We start from the raw sequence: 13092 nt of genomic DNA, 5'->3' as shown, positions 1-13092 counted from the left end.
ATTTAAACAGAAGCAAAATTCTACTAATGAATTTAACTACTAATAAAAGCAAAACTTTTTGAGGAAAAAAAGGCATGGCTTCTATTTTGAACAAGACAGTATCCAGAAACAAATGATTCTAGTTATGGAACATTTACGCTTAAATACATATGCCCATAAATCATAAAGAATTTGAACTATTTTCTAATCACTCACTTATACTCACCATAAAAATGGCCAAAATCTTCTAAAATGATAAAAAATACTTAGTCAACTTTCAGTCAATGAAGTTTTGGTAGGGCAGAATCCTCCAGTATGACTTTTTTTCAGGAAAAGAAAGCAGGGAACTATGGCAGTGCTTTTTCTAAGTGATCACTGCACACAGGCAAACAGTGGCAATCAACAGGTAAAAGATAACAAAAATCAGCTAAGCACTGTGTAAAGGGCAGATACTGAAACTGTATTAAAAAAAAAAGCAACTCAGATTACTATTTCAAAAGGCTTCTACAATTTATCACAAAGATAAAAGTGTAAGTTTATTTAAAAGAGAAAAACAGCAACAGCAGTAAAAGTGCCTTAACCAGGACATTAACTGATGGCAGTCTAGAATCATGTATTTATTATATGGAGCAGAACAGCTTGTTGAAGTTCCTTCTTCATCAGTGATTTTCACTGGTGGAGAAAAGTCTCCCTTTCTCTCTTCAATGCCCCTTAGTATTTCCATCTCATCTCTTCTTCACAATCCAAATCTCTCTACTTCCAAGAAAGTATTGCGAAGATTCATCATTATCATCTAGTGCTTCTATTTTTTTTTTCCTTAGAGGATCTTTACAATAAATAGCTAGCTAGCTAGATAATTATTTAGTTTATGGTCAGCCAGAAGTTACATGACTTTTGCAAATTCTTCTAGCAGTAAAATCTTTACTGTGTGTACTGAACATATGGGAAAGAAGAGAAGGTTTATGTTCTTCTTTGCAACTCAGGGAGGAAACATAGTTCTGGTTGCAAACTATAGTGGAATCCAAGTGGAAAGAAAAGGAACAAGTCAATCCTTAGAGCCCTCAGGAAACTGGGCAGTGAGACAGGCTCGGAACACATGTGACACACTGAATGCTTACACTGATAAGAAATTTCAATTCACCACAGGTCTACATCCCCAGTTCTCTAATTGCTCCTCACCTCATCAGGGTTACTAGAAGTTCATCTCCAAGCTTAAAGGAAATTAATGGTTTGGTAGGAAGGAGTGCCTTAATTCTGAAAGCAGCTCATGTGGAAGGAATATAAGGGAATCCTTACTCTGACTCACTGCAGCAGTGTCGGGTGTATCTAGCATCTGAGAAATGCCAATCATTAGTGCTACACATGACAGTAGTAGTTTCTCTAACACTATATAAGATGCAAAATTAGATAGTAACTAGGCTGGGAAGGATTTTCTAAAACTATAATTACCACTTATAATTATGTCTGTAGGAAAATATCTTTGAAATTCAATCCTTTCATAAGTTAAACCTTATCAAAGATAAATAGTAAGGTTGACACAACAGTAGAGTGGCCTAACAGCCTGAGTTAGAAGTCAAATCCCACCACCACCAGCTGTATAATTTTGGATGAGTGACTCTAGTTTTACTGTGCCTCCATTTCTACTCTGTAAAATAGAGATTGAAAAAAAAAAGTAGGTAAAACATGGATGTAAAACAAAAAATAGAAGGAGGCTGAAAAAAACCCAAGAACTGAATTATTTCAAAAGGACTTAATCAATGTAAGTGGAATAGATAGTTATTAACTGCTAAATAAACGTAGCTATTATTGTTATTGAGAAAAAAATAAAATTCAATTTCTTATCCACCTGACAAACTTCCACTTACCCTTACAGACCTAGTCTAATTGATCCTTTGTGAAACTTTTCTTAAACTTCGTAAAATTGAAGATTCCCTCCTTTGTTCCCTCAATGTACATTCAACTAAATGTACATCCACAATATTCTCAAAGACACATATTCAGAACCATAGAACCTTGAAACAAACTATGGAGGTCATCTAGTTCTAGTTCAAGCAGACTTTCAATGCCATCTATTTGTTGTACTTTTCCCAAAGTCATTTTTAAAGATACGCATGTTTGAGCAGATTGGTTTTTATAATATCTTAAAAATTTTTTTAAATAAATAAAACATAATCAGACACTAAGCACCTCAACATCAAAGTATCAAAAGCTGAAACTGTTTTTCTAAACCTTTTGTTTAGGGTCAGAACATAAAAGATATTTAATTCTACTTTAACAACAGAATTAATAAATCTGTTTTATATAAGTAAAAGATACGATGTAAAAATCAGGATATTCTGAGTGACTAAGTTGTATCCTCTCAAGAACTCAAATACTTAAAGACCAAAATTATGAAGCACAAAAAATGCAATTTATTAAATAAAATACAATATCATCTACTAATATGTAGTGTTTTAAAAAACAATTTTCTGTTCACTGTATGGAAAGATTATATATAACTTTACTGAAAGATTTATACTATAGCTAAAGACATTATAAGCTTTATGCTTGACATTATAATACTTTTTTAGGGTGCCATTCATAAATATGTACTCAAAGATACCAAGTATATAGGCTGAGTGTATGTGTGTGTATATACACACACACAAACAGATATATATACGTGCACACACATACATATATGAATTCAAATCTGTTGTCACCTCCTCATTGAGGCTTTCCATAAATACTCTACCTAAATTAACCACTCCAATCATTTTCTATTCCCTTACTGTTTTATCTTTCCTTGTCGCACTTACAACAATTAACATATATTATGTTTTATTTGATTATCATCGGACTCTTCTAATAAAACATAAGCTCCATAAAGGTAGGAATGTCTGTTTTATAAACAATTACATTCCTGTTGCCAAAACAATACATGACATACAAGATGGTGCTTAATAAACAATAAATGAAAGATCAAATAAATACTTTTGAAGAAAGAGCATGACTTTTAAGTATCTGGTGGAACAAAAGGCATACTCAGTTCAATCAAAACTAAGAGAATGTTCATTTCACCAAGACTTTAAGATTTTTTCCCCCATAACTCAAGGATAAGTGGTATAGAAAGAGTAGGAAGGCAGTTTACAGAACAGGTTTATTTCTTCAAAGTTCCTCTGAGGCAAGTTGGTGTTCATTCTTGACTTAGTAACATGGGAAAATCATGGCACAGCAGTAAGAAAACAGTAAATTCTCTTTTAGAAATGACCATTATAGAAAATATCTTCTCATTTTCTAAAATCAACTTAATTTTGCTTTAAGCTTTTATCCCAGAGCAAACAAATTAATTATCTAAAAAGTGGTCAACACCCAAAATATAAATAATTTTAAGAGTAAATCTTCAATCAACCAAATGGTAACCAAGAGAATAGTCTCTACCACTATTTGAACTAAGCCTATTTTGGAAAGTAGTAGTGGAAAAGTCAGAGAACTAAGAAGAAACCCAAATCTTTGCCACTATGTGGTTAACTGATGAAACCTCACCAGAATCCATCCTTCAAGCTGCACATTCTGGGCCATAAAACATCTAACAAATTTAAAGGGATGGAAATTGTACAATGTCTACCCTCAGATCATAATGGAATTAAACTAGAAATCAGTAACAGAAAATAATTAGAAAATCTCAAAATACATGGAGACTGAACAACACATTTCTAAATTAACACATAGATCAAAGAGGAAATCTCAAGAGAAATTAAAAATATTTTAAACTAAATGAAAATGAAAACACAACTCTTCAAATTTTATGGGGTAAAGTAAAAGCAGTGCTTAGAGAGAAATTAATAGCACTGAATGCATATACTAGAAAAGATCTAAAATCAATCACCTAAGGATAAGAAATAAGAAAAAGTGCAAATTAAATCCAAAGTAAGCAGAAGAAAAGAAATAATATGAATCAGAGAAAAAAAAATCAATGAAACTGAAAAGATGGAACCAACAGAGAAAAATCAATGAAACCAAAAGCTGGTTCTTTGAAAAGAACAATAAAATCAGTAAGTCTTTGAACAAGCTAACTAAGAAAAAAAGAGAAGACACTAATTACTAATATCAGAAATGAAAGAGGGAATATCACTACAGATCCAAGGACATTAAAAGAATAATAAAGGAGCACTATGAACAACTTTATGCCCACAAATTTTATAACCTAGGTGAAATGAACCAATTTTTTGAAAGATAAATTTGCCAAAACTGACATAAGAAATACATATTCTGAAATGCCTGTATTTATTAAAGAAACTGGATCCATTAATAACTTTCCAAAACAAAAAGCACCCAGCCCAGTAGGATTCACTGGTGAACTCTACCAAACATTTAAGAAATTATACCAATTCTCTATAATCTCTTTAAGAGGACAGAAGCAGAGGAAATACTTCCTAACGCATTCTGAGGCCAGCATTACCCTAATACCAAAACCAGGCAAAGGCATTACAAGGGGGGAAAAATCCTACAGTCCAGTGTCTCTCATGACTATAGGTGCAAAAATCCTAAACAAAATACTAGCAAGTCAAATCCAACAACATACAAGAAGAATTATACACCATGACAAAGTGGAATTTATTCCAAGTATCTGTGGGTGGTTCAACATTCAAAAGTCAATTAAAGTAATCCACCATATCAACAAACTACACATGTCTGATTATCACTCAGCACAAATACTCCAATATCTCCAAAGTTTCTAAATTCTGCATTAGAGTTCCTTCAAAGTGAGGTTTAAGGACTACCAGTTTCAGACTTACCAGTAAAACACATTAAAAATTAGATTCTGAAACTCCACCCCTCCAAAAATGGAGCCCAGATAAGCATTTTAATCCTCTAGCATCACAGGTTGAGAGCATCTCAAGCATTTCAAGTTAAGAACTAGTGTCCTAACCCACTTTTCAAAACTCAGTTAAAGTCACCTATTACATGACTCCTGCCCGCCCCCCACCCTCATTTGAATCAATTTCTTTTCCTCTGTATAACTCTTTGAACATATTACATATATTTCTCCTCTAACATTTACCACATTATCTCTTCCCAACATCCCTCCTTACCCCCTCAAAAGAAAACTTTCTCCTTAATTCTGATTAAGGCAGAGGTTCATAAACTTTTTTTTTTATCAACACAAACAGCACAATCTCATCGGTAGAAGTTTCCACAGTATGCTATATAGATAAAACAAGCCATGAGATTCCTACAATTCCAGGAGTTAATTCTAATCTGTTTTTCTCTCACAAATCACACTAACTTGTGTGGAAAGCCATCTGATTAGATGTTCTATAATTTTCAAAGAGAAAAGTATAATAAAACAAAGTTTTATTCCTTCAGTAAATTTTCTACGGACTATCCATTTTCACAACATGATAGCAAAAAAATTAAGAGTGAATACTCAGTATTTTTAGTCTGGATCATAGGAGTTTTATCAATTAAAACAAAAATAAAATCAAAGTGTCCCAAGGCTTTGTTTTCCACTCTGTTTTAGCCTTTAAGACAGTAGTGAAATACTTGGTCAAACATATCGACAAATTCTAAGTATTACCTACATGATACATTAAAAAATGAAAAGGAGAATTAACAAAAAAAAAAAAATCAAACCTGAGAAACCAAAGTGGGGTGGGAAGGAGAGTGGAAATCAGATACAATTTTACTTCATCAGAAACTTTCTGAAAATTCTGAAAAAGTCCTCGGTGAAGTCACAGAATCATAAATATAAGAGTTAAAAGGTGTTTTAATTCCCGTCAAGTTCCAAGTCTCTTATCTAGAAGGAAATTGGAATTCTTATCGAAGTTGAATGATTTTGCTAAGTTCGTATAATTAATAATGGGCAGAATCTGGGTTTTCTGAGTTCAAGTATTACTCTCTTTTCATTATAGCCCAAGTAGTGCGCAAGATCTCAATTCAACTAAGCTGAATCCTAAATAATTTCAGCCCTTATTCACTTCACTGAATGACTAAACCCTTTCTTTTGAAGGGATTCCAGGCATTGCCCACCCATGCATATACAGACCTTATCAATTTCACAGCCAGGAAAGCTAAAGCCCAGAGGTTAGTAATTAACTCAGAAATAAAAGCAATACCAAAATGGAGAGTCAACTACTTGGCCCCTGGTGACATTCTCTTAAGTGACATTTTACCTAATCTTAAAACTACCTTTTTAGAGCTGGCTTTAGTATTACAGAATACTGAGAATAGGTTCATGTTCAGCTTCTCTGGCACAATTATAAATTTAAGGATTTTAATTACACTTTCTCTTCAACTTTTCAGATCAAGTTATCAAAATATGAGCTTAAATTTCAAAACTGGAGATCTGAGTTACAGTTCAGACTGGGCCAAATTTGTTACATTAGGTAAGTCACTGTCTATTTCTAGACCTCAGATTCTTCCCTCTATAAAATGGGAGGTGGGGGCAAGGCAAGGGAGAGGGAGAGATGGTTAAGCTAGTTTTTATCTTTCAGTTCTACTGTTCCTTATCTTTGTCTAATTTCATTGATATGAAAGGAGAAAAAAACCTCTTAATTATTACAAATTGTACTAGCCATGAGGTTAAAATAAACACACACACATGCCCAAGAGTCATAGGTTAGCTGGTAGAGTGCACCAGGAACCGTGTTATTTTGAAGTTCTGTTTCAGTCAGTTAAGTTTCTACAAGTCATTCAAAAGTCAATCATTGTACACAATAGCTAAATGATGTCAACATTTGGTCCTGAAAAAATATGGCAAACTGAAACTAAATTCCAAGACAGAATCTCCTCCAGGTGAGAATTTGAAATTTTTTATATAGTCAAGCAACTGACAGTGTTGAACATTACTGGATCCCTGTGATACTGGAAAAAGCAGGAGAAATCCCCTCAGCTGCCACCTTCTTGTGTTCTGAAAACAGCTTACCGCAAAGAACAACCAGTCCTCATAGGACTTAGGTAAGACTCAGGAATGACCCACCTCCTTGTTAACCTATAACAAGGCCAAACATAGCATCTGCAAATTCCTATTCTTTGCTTCATAAATCACTAGTTGAATTCTTCTCATAGATCAATTGGAACAAAATGTTACCCAAATTTTGCTTAAGATTTCTTCCCCCAGGTTCCTGAACTTTGGCCCACCCGCAGCCTCAAACAAGACACAGCTCCTCCTAAACAGCTCTTCCCCAGAACACACAGGCCTGAGGGTAAAATATTCTCTGATCTATTGTCCAATCAAACGACCCTTTGATCTCACTTCCGCACACCCAGTTCTTTTTAGCCTTGTTTACTCCTCCCTATAAAAGAAAAAACCCTTTTGCCTAACCTTCGAGATTCTTGCAGACCTTAAGGTCAGGACATTCTCCCTACTCCAACAGCTCCCTCCCCCTTGCCCTTACAATTGCAATATTCCTTTCGAATAAAGACCCTCCTTATTAGGGCAGGATTTATTTGACACCTTTTCCAATTCCAAATGTCTTAATTCGAAAGATAACTGACTTTGCTGTTTAAGTTACAGGTGTTGATCCTCTACAAGAAGAGGATCTGCTGTGTTCACCTGTAAAGGCTAAAGGCATTCTAAGATCTAAAGTTCTTGGCCACTGCTCTGCATCAGAGGAATGAAATGAGACGATCAACCGGGCAAAGTCAATTATGGGACCACCTGGCCCCACAGGCCGTACACAGTGAAGGGCCATGAACATTCTGACTATCTACCCCGTACTCCTGGACAGATCTAGCGGTTGGGTAGGACAGAAACTGCTTCCTCAGGGGCCTCGGCGCTCTGGGACAGGTGGTAGGTCCTGCCCTACCGCTCATCCTACTGCTCCCTCCCGCTCCATCCTCAGTTGAGCACCCGACCCGCTCCCTTCACAGGACTGACCTCTCGGCCCCTTCCTCCCCACTGCTGTTACTCCAGCCCTCACAGATAGACTCACCATGGCGTCAAGGACAGGTCGTGGGCCAGACGCCCTGAAGTCGCCGGGACCGTCCCTGACCTCCCCTCCCGACCCTGCAGCCGGGATCCACTCCACACAGAGAGGGAGCGGGTCTTCCGGCTCTGCCGGAAGTCCTGCTCGCGCGGGACAGGAAGTCCCTCCCCTCTCCTGAACGCCGGCGACCCCACGCCACGCAGAGGTGAGGCTACGCAGGACGTCCTCTATTGCCACTTCCGTGGGTGCTAGGTTAGAGGCTGGGGGCGGTGCTGACCTTGAGAGCGCGCCGGGGAGGCGCAGGCGCAGCACAGGTAGGTGGGCGGGCGGCGCGCCGCTGTCGCGCCTGCGAGGATCCGGAGGTAGGTTGGATGGTTTGGGCGAGAGCGCACCTTCGCTTTGGAAGGTGATGGAGGTGCAGGTTGGTGAATGGAGTGGGAGCCAACCCCAGATCCGGCGGATTTAGTGCGGAAGAAAACCGCAGACCGCGCTCTGGCTGAGACAACACAGTAGTTACCTCGGCTCAGTCACGCTCTTTCTCTTTTTACTTTCTCGTGTTTCTGACTGTCCCTTCTTGGAGACTTTCCGGATCTCCACAGACGTGTCCCTTTGTCGTCTCTGTCCCCGGCTTTAGCGGGTCCTCCAGCTCTACCCTTCCTCAGGGCAGTGGAATCTGATCGTGAGAAGTTTCTTCGCTATTCACAGATACCAGCTGAAGCCAGAAGGACATCTACCAAGCGCAGGGAAACCGGGAAGAGAATTCTGCCTGTTTAATACATTCTAATATGGACGGTTTCCTTTTAGTTTAAAATCAGAAGGGAAAAAGTCCAACTCCCGTATACCTCCTAATTTTATGTTGTTGTTGGCTCTTTTTTCAAAAAAGAACTCTCATATACCTTCAGAATTTTGTGTTGTTTTCTGTACCTGTCACCTCTATCTTTTTATTTGGCTGTACATAGTATTAGTGGCAGGCTTGAAATGTATATACAGAGTATTTTTAACCCCAAAATTAATCTCCTAATTTGGGGATCCTTGCTTAAGTCCTGGCTGTATCTGCACTTTCATCTGTGGGATCTCTTTTTGCCATAGGGTCTAGTTTTGTCGCAAAGCTGGAATTGCGAAGGGAAACTAGGAAGATTCAGAAGAATTTAGAAAAGTTGAGTTGACAGAGGTGGTTAGAGATGTTAAGTTTCAATCCCCCTTACTAAAGTACCTTGAAAGTATGATATCCAAGCTATAAAGTCAGAATTTTGAGCCATCCAAAAGAAGTATGCACAGGGCATGCACAGTTGCTTTATATTAGAAAGGGGGATAGAGACTGGGAGTATGAATTGTTTTTACTTTAAATTTTGTTTATTGGGGGATGAATGGCGTGATGATCAGTGACAAGAATAAGTAGTAACATTGGAAACAGCTGGACGTGGGGTGGGGCTGGGAAATACTATGTGAAACAGATCCTATTGAGCGTGAATCCAGAGAGTTCCAATTCTGCTGTGTGGGACAAGGTTGTAAACAGACAAGCCTCAGGGCATCCGCAAATGGTTAAGTGTGGTAGAGAGGACTGGAGTCTCGTTTGCTGGTGTATCTGGAAAGCAGCTGCTATCCTTGAGGAATAAAAGGTGGAGAAGGAAAGTGGCTATCAGTCTGTCAGTGACAACACGTACTATGAATTCTTACTCTTTCATTTCCTACATAGGGGTTCTTACATCTGTCCTAAACCTGACAGCCTTATTGAGGTTCAGAAAGCATCTCCTCCTATGTGACAGTAAGACTGAAATTATTAGGGTGGAATCCATTCCTGCCAGAGTAAAACCACAAAAGGAAATCACAGTCAGTATTCGTTATCTGCTAATTTTTAATAGATCATGGGGTTCTATGTTCCTTATCTGATGTATGGCAAGTTGATAAATAACCCTTGGTTAATATCCTTTAATGTTTTTATTTCTATTACAGTAATATTTTTAAATATTAAAATGCATACTGTATGTTTTAAGGCAGCATCTCCTAGTCTTTTTTTATCCCACAGAGTAATTATAATGTTATGTAAGGTTACATGCCTTGAAGTAGAGGGATTTACCTATTTTCATTACTTAAATAGATGAGAGTCTTTGACAGAGGTACAAAGAAAGGGGGAAATTATGAAAGGGGAAAAGTGATGTGGATGATGGAGATTAAGAAAAAATTCAGTAGTTTTTGAGAAAGGAATTAGGAATCCACTCTTTGATAAAAATCTTGGTTGCTTACTATTTGAGCTTTGCGATAAATTGTCCTGAGTGAGAACTGTCCTCAACTACTTAAGAATACCAATAGTTATCTCCTCCTACACCTGCACCTACTTGGAACATTTTCGACCAGTAAGAACTATCACTTTTTCAAAGTCTAGCTCCATGTTCTTTGCAAAATGTTTTCCAGATTGGCTTCTCTAAGAAATTTCCACTATATAATTACACTTTCTTACGTGGTGCCTTTGTAATCCACCCCACCCCACCCCATAATGTATATTGTTTTCCTAATTAGACATAAATGCCCAGAGAGCTGGAATCTTTTTTTGTGTGTATTGCCCACCCTCATCCCCTTGAGAAATACCATTTAAATGAATGTTGTAGATAAAATCACTCCAGTTAAACTGCCCTTAAAATAATTTATGGACAAATATGTTAGTTTTAGGAATACTTATAATAGTAAAAAATTGGGAACAATCTTTAGCACTTAAGAGATTGGTCAAATTTCTATCATGTATACTTAGTGGAATATTATCTTGCTATTTTAAAAAGCCATTAGACTAGTCTTTCTGATGAAAGACATAATTATATGGTTGCTTTGACGTGAAAAAAGTCCTAAGTATAGAACAAAGAGTAAAAAATGAAGTAACCAAAATGCATCAATCATCATTACTGGAATTACCCCTCTAAAACAACTTTTCTATAAGGGGGTAATATTTTTTGATTAATTTTTTTACTTAACAATATATAAAAGGATTTTTTTTCCAAAAAAAAAATTGTGCTTTGTAACATCCACCTTTATTACTGTCATCTTTCTAATTTGGGGAAAACATGAACATGTTCTTCAGAAGTGTATTGCAACCCTTTGATAGTTGGATAGCCTTCCTCTGAACTTTTATTTACTTGTTATTGTAGTTGTAGTGAGGACGGCACTTACATATCTGACTAACTGGTTGGACAACTGCAAATTTTACACACATTATACAATGCACTAACATACTGTATTACTAATGTACATAAATAGGATCTTGATATCATTTGATACAATGTGGTGTCAGGAAAGTCTAAACAACTACCACCAAGCCAATAAACAAAACCATAAGAAAGGACCTGTTTAGAACCTAAATTAGCTTTATTCATTCATAAACTACTTATTGAGTATCTACCATATCCTAGTCACTGTTTTGGACTTAGGGAAAGTGGGGTAAATAGAGCAGACATGGTTCCCTGCTACATTTTAGTGATAATAGACCATAATAAGCAAGAAAAATATAAAATAGTGCTAGGCAGGGAGTTAAAATAGATGAGTATTTTAGATTAGGTGACTAAGGAAATCTTCTAAAAGAGTGCTATTTAAACTCCTATTTGACAGGAGAATCCAGTTTTGCAAAAATTGGGGAAACCATTGCTTGCAGAGGGGACAATAACGTAAAACCCTGAGGCATGAACTACCTTGGGAAATTCCAGGAACTAAAAGAAGGCCTGCCTGGTTGAAGCATAGTAACTACAAGACGAGTAAGTTTGGGGGTAGGAAAGGGCTGAGTTATGGTTGCGTTGAAAGCCAGGGAAGGGTTTAGATTTTATTATAACTATAGTGGGAAAAGCATTTTAACCTGAAGAGTTATATGCAAGAATGTATTTTTAAAATTTGCTTTGATAATATTTTTGTAATTGGATTGTTTAGTTGAGTTACGTGTAATACACTAATTTACCTGGACTTAAATCTACCGTGTTACTTGCTATTCATCTGTCCCATCTCTCCTGTGTTGAGTTTCTCCTTTTTTGCCTTCTTTGAGATTATTTTTAATTATTTCATTTCTTCCAACCCATAAGCCTGACAGTTATATATTATTTTAGTAATTTATATTGTACTTCTTCCTGGACAATGTAAGGACCTGAGAATACATCAACTTTGTTTACTACCCTGCTCCATGTTATATACATTGTGTTTCCTCAATATATATTTCCTAAATTCCTGAAGACATTATTCTTTTTATGTAATTAATGTGCATTTATATTTATTCAGACATTTACTATGTCTGTTATACTTCATGACTCTTGGAGTTTCTAAGCTTTTATCTGGGATCTTATTTCTTCCTCCTGAAGAACATGCTTTAGTATTTCCTTTTGTAGATGTCTGTTGTAACAAATTCAGTTTTTGTATCCTGAAACTATTTACTTTACCTTCACTTTCAAAGAATTTTTTTGCTGTAGCAAAATGTTAGTAGCTATTTTATCATTTTGAAGATACATTCCACTGCTTTTGGCTTCCAATTCTCTTTTTGAAAAATAATGTCGGTTTTATTTTTGCCCCTTTAAAGGAATCTGTTTTTTCCTTTGGCTGTTTTTAAGATGTTTGTCCAAAAATCGAAGCAGTTTTATTATGATGTGAATACATTTTTTTCTTTTTTCTTTTTTTTTTTTTAATTTGTTTGTTTTCAATTTTGAGGTTTGTAATGCATCTTGAATCCAGGACCTGATGTCTCATTCTGTTTTTTCTCAGCTCTTATCAGTTACTGTTTCTGCTCTGCTCTCTCCCCTCTGCTCTCCTGGTATTCCACTTAAATGTATAGTAGATCATTGCACTTTATCCCTTATTTCCATTTATTTGTCTCTGTGGTTCATTCTGAATACTTCTTACCTTTCAATTAATTCTTTTATTTTTAATAGTTTCTAATTTCCTGTTAAACTTATCTGTTAAAGCATTTATTTCAGTTATTATCTTTTTGGTTGTTATCAGTTCAGGCATTTCTGTTGGGTTCTGTTTTATAGTTTCCAGTTAGCTATCCAGTTATCTATCTCCATCTGATCTTTTATTTCCTCAAACATATTAAGCATAATAATTTAAAAACTTGTGTATAGTAACTGTGGGTCTGCTGTTGCCTGATGCTTCTTTGTTTCTTTGTTGTGTTTATTTTTTATCATATTGTCTTACTTACTTTTATGGGCTTTTTTTTATTTTATATTACTTATATCATTTT

General features: G+C 36.2%; 1 protein-coding gene and 1 long non-coding RNA gene across 2 annotated transcripts in view; one reads left to right on the top strand and one right to left on the bottom strand.

Moving 5' to 3' along the window:
- The window catches only part of TMEM161B (transmembrane protein 161B), a 66501-nt gene extending 58482 nt beyond the window's left edge, over positions 1-8019 (bottom strand). The window contains exon 1 of the mRNA XM_006197642.4: positions 7896-8019. Within this exon, the coding sequence (XP_006197704.1) occupies positions 7896-7898 (3 nt within the window). The 5' untranslated portion in view covers positions 7899-8019. The remainder of the gene's footprint in view (positions 1-7895) is intronic.
- A 141-nt stretch (positions 8020-8160) lies between these two features.
- The window catches only part of LOC107034348 (uncharacterized), a 128855-nt gene continuing 123923 nt past the window's right edge, over positions 8161-13092 (top strand). Inside the window, exons 1-2 of the long non-coding RNA XR_012071339.1 lie at positions 8161-8203; positions 11484-11626. This is a non-coding gene — a long non-coding RNA (uncharacterized lncRNA). The remainder of the gene's footprint in view (positions 8204-11483; positions 11627-13092) is intronic.

The sequence above is a fragment of the Vicugna pacos genome, chromosome 3 (genome assembly GCF_048564905.1).
Source record: "Vicugna pacos chromosome 3, VicPac4, whole genome shotgun sequence".
NCBI classification, from domain to species: Eukaryota; Metazoa; Chordata; class Mammalia; order Artiodactyla; family Camelidae; genus Vicugna; species Vicugna pacos.
This window is presented reverse-complemented; position numbering and strand designations above follow the sequence as displayed.